Source organism: Bombina bombina, chromosome 4 (genome assembly GCF_027579735.1).
Source record: "Bombina bombina isolate aBomBom1 chromosome 4, aBomBom1.pri, whole genome shotgun sequence".
In the NCBI taxonomy this organism is placed as follows: Eukaryota; Metazoa; Chordata; class Amphibia; order Anura; family Bombinatoridae; genus Bombina; species Bombina bombina.
The window spans coordinates 875,617,248-875,620,214 of record NC_069502.1 but is presented as its reverse complement, the minus strand read 5'-3'; the positions used below and the strand labels follow the sequence as shown (position 1 = coordinate 875,620,214).

General features: G+C 34.5%; 1 protein-coding gene across 1 annotated transcript; it reads right to left on the bottom strand.

The window, feature by feature from the left end:
- On the bottom strand, window positions 1-2,721 carry LOC128655673 (structural maintenance of chromosomes protein 5-like). The gene is made up of 2 exons (XM_053709257.1): window positions 2,668-2,721; window positions 1-337 (listed from the first exon to the last, which is right to left on the bottom strand). The coding sequence occupies exons 1-2, from the start codon at window positions 2,695-2,697 to the stop codon at window positions 68-70; spliced, it is 300 nt and encodes a 99-aa protein (XP_053565232.1). The 5' UTR covers window positions 2,698-2,721; the 3' UTR covers window positions 1-67.
- Between the last annotated feature and the right edge of the window lie 246 nt (window positions 2,722-2,967).

The window sequence follows — 2,967 nt, the reverse complement described above, 5'->3', positions numbered from 1 at the left end:
TTAATTATCTTATTTTTTTATTATCAATAATTTAAACAGAAACACACCACCGCCCCTTGTCCATCAGTCATTTGTTGAACATGGCATTAACTTGGAGGCCCTGTTGGTCAAGACATGCCTGCAAAAACAACTCCATATCTTCTCTGTGCTGAAATACAAAGAGGAATGGCTCCCTTGCTTCTGGTTCTTCTCTTTGCATCACGTTATCTATGGGCTTCTGGCGGTCATCTTCATTCATTGACCCATAACTTCGCATGGTTATGCGCCCACAGAACAGTGCCTCATTCTTGACAACCCATTGTATAGCAATGTGTAGATCTTTAATGATTGCTGGCTCCTGTGTCAAGCACATGGGAGGAAACTTAGTCATAGTCAGAATCAAAACTGTTATTTTCATAATAAATAAAAAATCATTTAAGGGACACTCAAGTCAAAAACAGACTTTTATAAATCAGAAAGAACATGCAGTTTCCAATTTACTTCCATTATAAAATCGGCTTCGTTCTCATATTATCCTTTGCTGAAGGAACAACATTGCACTACTGGCAGCAAGATGAACACATATAGGCCACGTTCGGGCAGCGCTCAGGAGCTAGTGGAGGCGCTTCACTTCCAGCGATGACGTGGCGCTAGGTGACGTCACAAGCAAGGGAGCTTAGAGAAAACGAACGTTTTTAAATAAGCTCCCTTGTAGCTGACTGTAAAAATGTTTAAATTGTGTCTCTCTTTATTAGTGGAGGATTATTTTTATTTAAGCTGTTTACACAACACCGTTGTTCGAGAATGGTTTCCCCTGCCTCTCGGCAAACATTGGAACTCTGACCCACCTTCATTCAGCTGTTCTCAGCTCAGCCCCTGTAGCTTATCCTGCCCCATTCAGCTAATAATACTACAGGTGCTGAGCTGAGAGCAGCTGAATGGAGGTGGGTCAGAGTTCCGATGTTTGCCGAGAGGCAGGGGAAACCAGAGACACTGGGGAAACGATTCTCAGCATAACACCGGATAAGCATGACAGCAGCATTTAGTACAGGGCTTACTTAACCTATCTCCAATTTGCCCTGTACTAAATGCTGCTGTCAGACTTATCTGCCTCATCTGTCCCTCCTTTGCTGCTTATACAAACATACATATTATTACATATAATATGTGTGAGTACAGTAATGAGTATATAATGTGTGTGAGTACAGTAATGAGTATATAATATGTGTGAGTACAGTAAATGAGTATATAATGTGTGTGGGTACAGTAATGAGTATATAATATGTGTGAGTACAGTAAATGAGTATATAATGTGTGTGGGTACAGTAATGAGTATATAATATGTGTGAGTACAGTAATGAGTATATAATGTGTGTGAGTACAGTAATGAGTATATAATATGTGTGAGTACAGTAAATGAGTATATAATATGTGTGGGTACAGTAATGAGTATATAATATGTGTGACTACAGTAATGAGTATATAATATGTGTGAGTACAGTAAATGAGTATATAATATGTGTGGGTACAGTAATGAGTATATAATATGTGTGAGTACAGTAATGAGTATATAATATGTATGGGTACAGTAATGAGTATATAATATGTGTGAGTACAGTAATGAGTATATAATATGTGTGAGTACAATAATGAGTATATAATATGTGTGGGTACAGTAAATGAGTATATAATATGTGTGAGTACAGTAATGAGTATATAATATGTGTGGGTACAGTAATGAGTATATAATATGTATGGGTACAATAATGAGTATATAATATGTGTGAGTACAGTAATGAGTATATAATATGTGTGGGTACAGTAATGAGTATATAATATGTGTGAGTACAGTAATGAGTATATAGTATGTGTGGGTACAGTAATGAGTATATAATATGTATGGGTACAATAATGAGTATATAATATGTGTGAGTACAGTAAATGAGTATATAATATGTGTGGGTACAGTAATGAGTATATAATATGTGTGGGTACAGTAATGAGTATATAATATGTATGGGTACAATAATGAGTATATAATATGTGTGAGTACAGTAATGAGTATATAATATGTGTGGGTACAGTAATGAGTATATAATATGTGTGGGTACAGTAAATGAGTATATAATATGTGTGTGTACAGTAATGAGTATATAATATGTGTGGGTACAGTAAATGAGTATATAATATGTGTGGGTACAGTAATGAGTATATAATATGTGTGAGTACAGTAATGAGTATATAATATGTGTGGGTACAGTAATGAGTATATAATATGTGTGAGTATATAATATGTGTGAGTACAGTAATGAGTATATAATATGTGTGAGTACAGTAATGAGTATATAATATGTGTGGGTACAGTAATGAGTATATAATATGTGTGAGTACAGTAATGAGTATATATGTGTGGGTACAGTAATGAGTATATAATATGTGTGAGTACAGTAATGAGTATATAATATGTGTGGGTACAGTAAATGAGTATATAATATGTGTGAGTACAGTAATGAGTATATAATATGTGTGGGTACAGTAATGAGTATATAATATGTGTGGGTACAGTAAAGGAGTAAGAGGAAAAATACAGCTAAACACAAACACCGCAGCAATGTAAAAACAGCCTTGGTCGCTAACGCTAAAGGTCTCTACGGGGTTAAATACGGTAAAAAAAAGAAAGCAGCAAACCTTCTTCTTGTTTAAAGAGAACTTCCCCATGGAGGTTGTGGATGTCACATTTTTGTTGTGTATAGTGGAGCTTTAAATAGTTCAGTATTGTTCATTTAAAACAGTAGATAATACATGAAAACTAAAGAATTACTCCTGTGATTTCCTGAGATGATCTATTTATAACTTAGAATAATCATTACATTTGCTCATACTTTGCCTAATATAGAACACAATAATAGAACGTTTTCTAAATGATTGTGCATAAAGTTTATTTAAAAAAAAAAAACGTTTTCTGAATGATTGTGCATATTGGTTGTT

What these genes read in the sequence shown, in the direction of transcription:
- LOC128655673 (XM_053709257.1), bottom strand. Translation starts at nt 2,697, where the DNA reads ATGGGGAAGTTCTCTTTAAACAAGAAGAAG. An exon ending in TCTCTTTAAACAAGAAGAAG is followed by an intron (nt 338 to 2,667) that starts GTTTGCTGCTTT and finishes TGCTTGACACAG; the next exon opens with GAGCCAGCAATCATTAAAGA.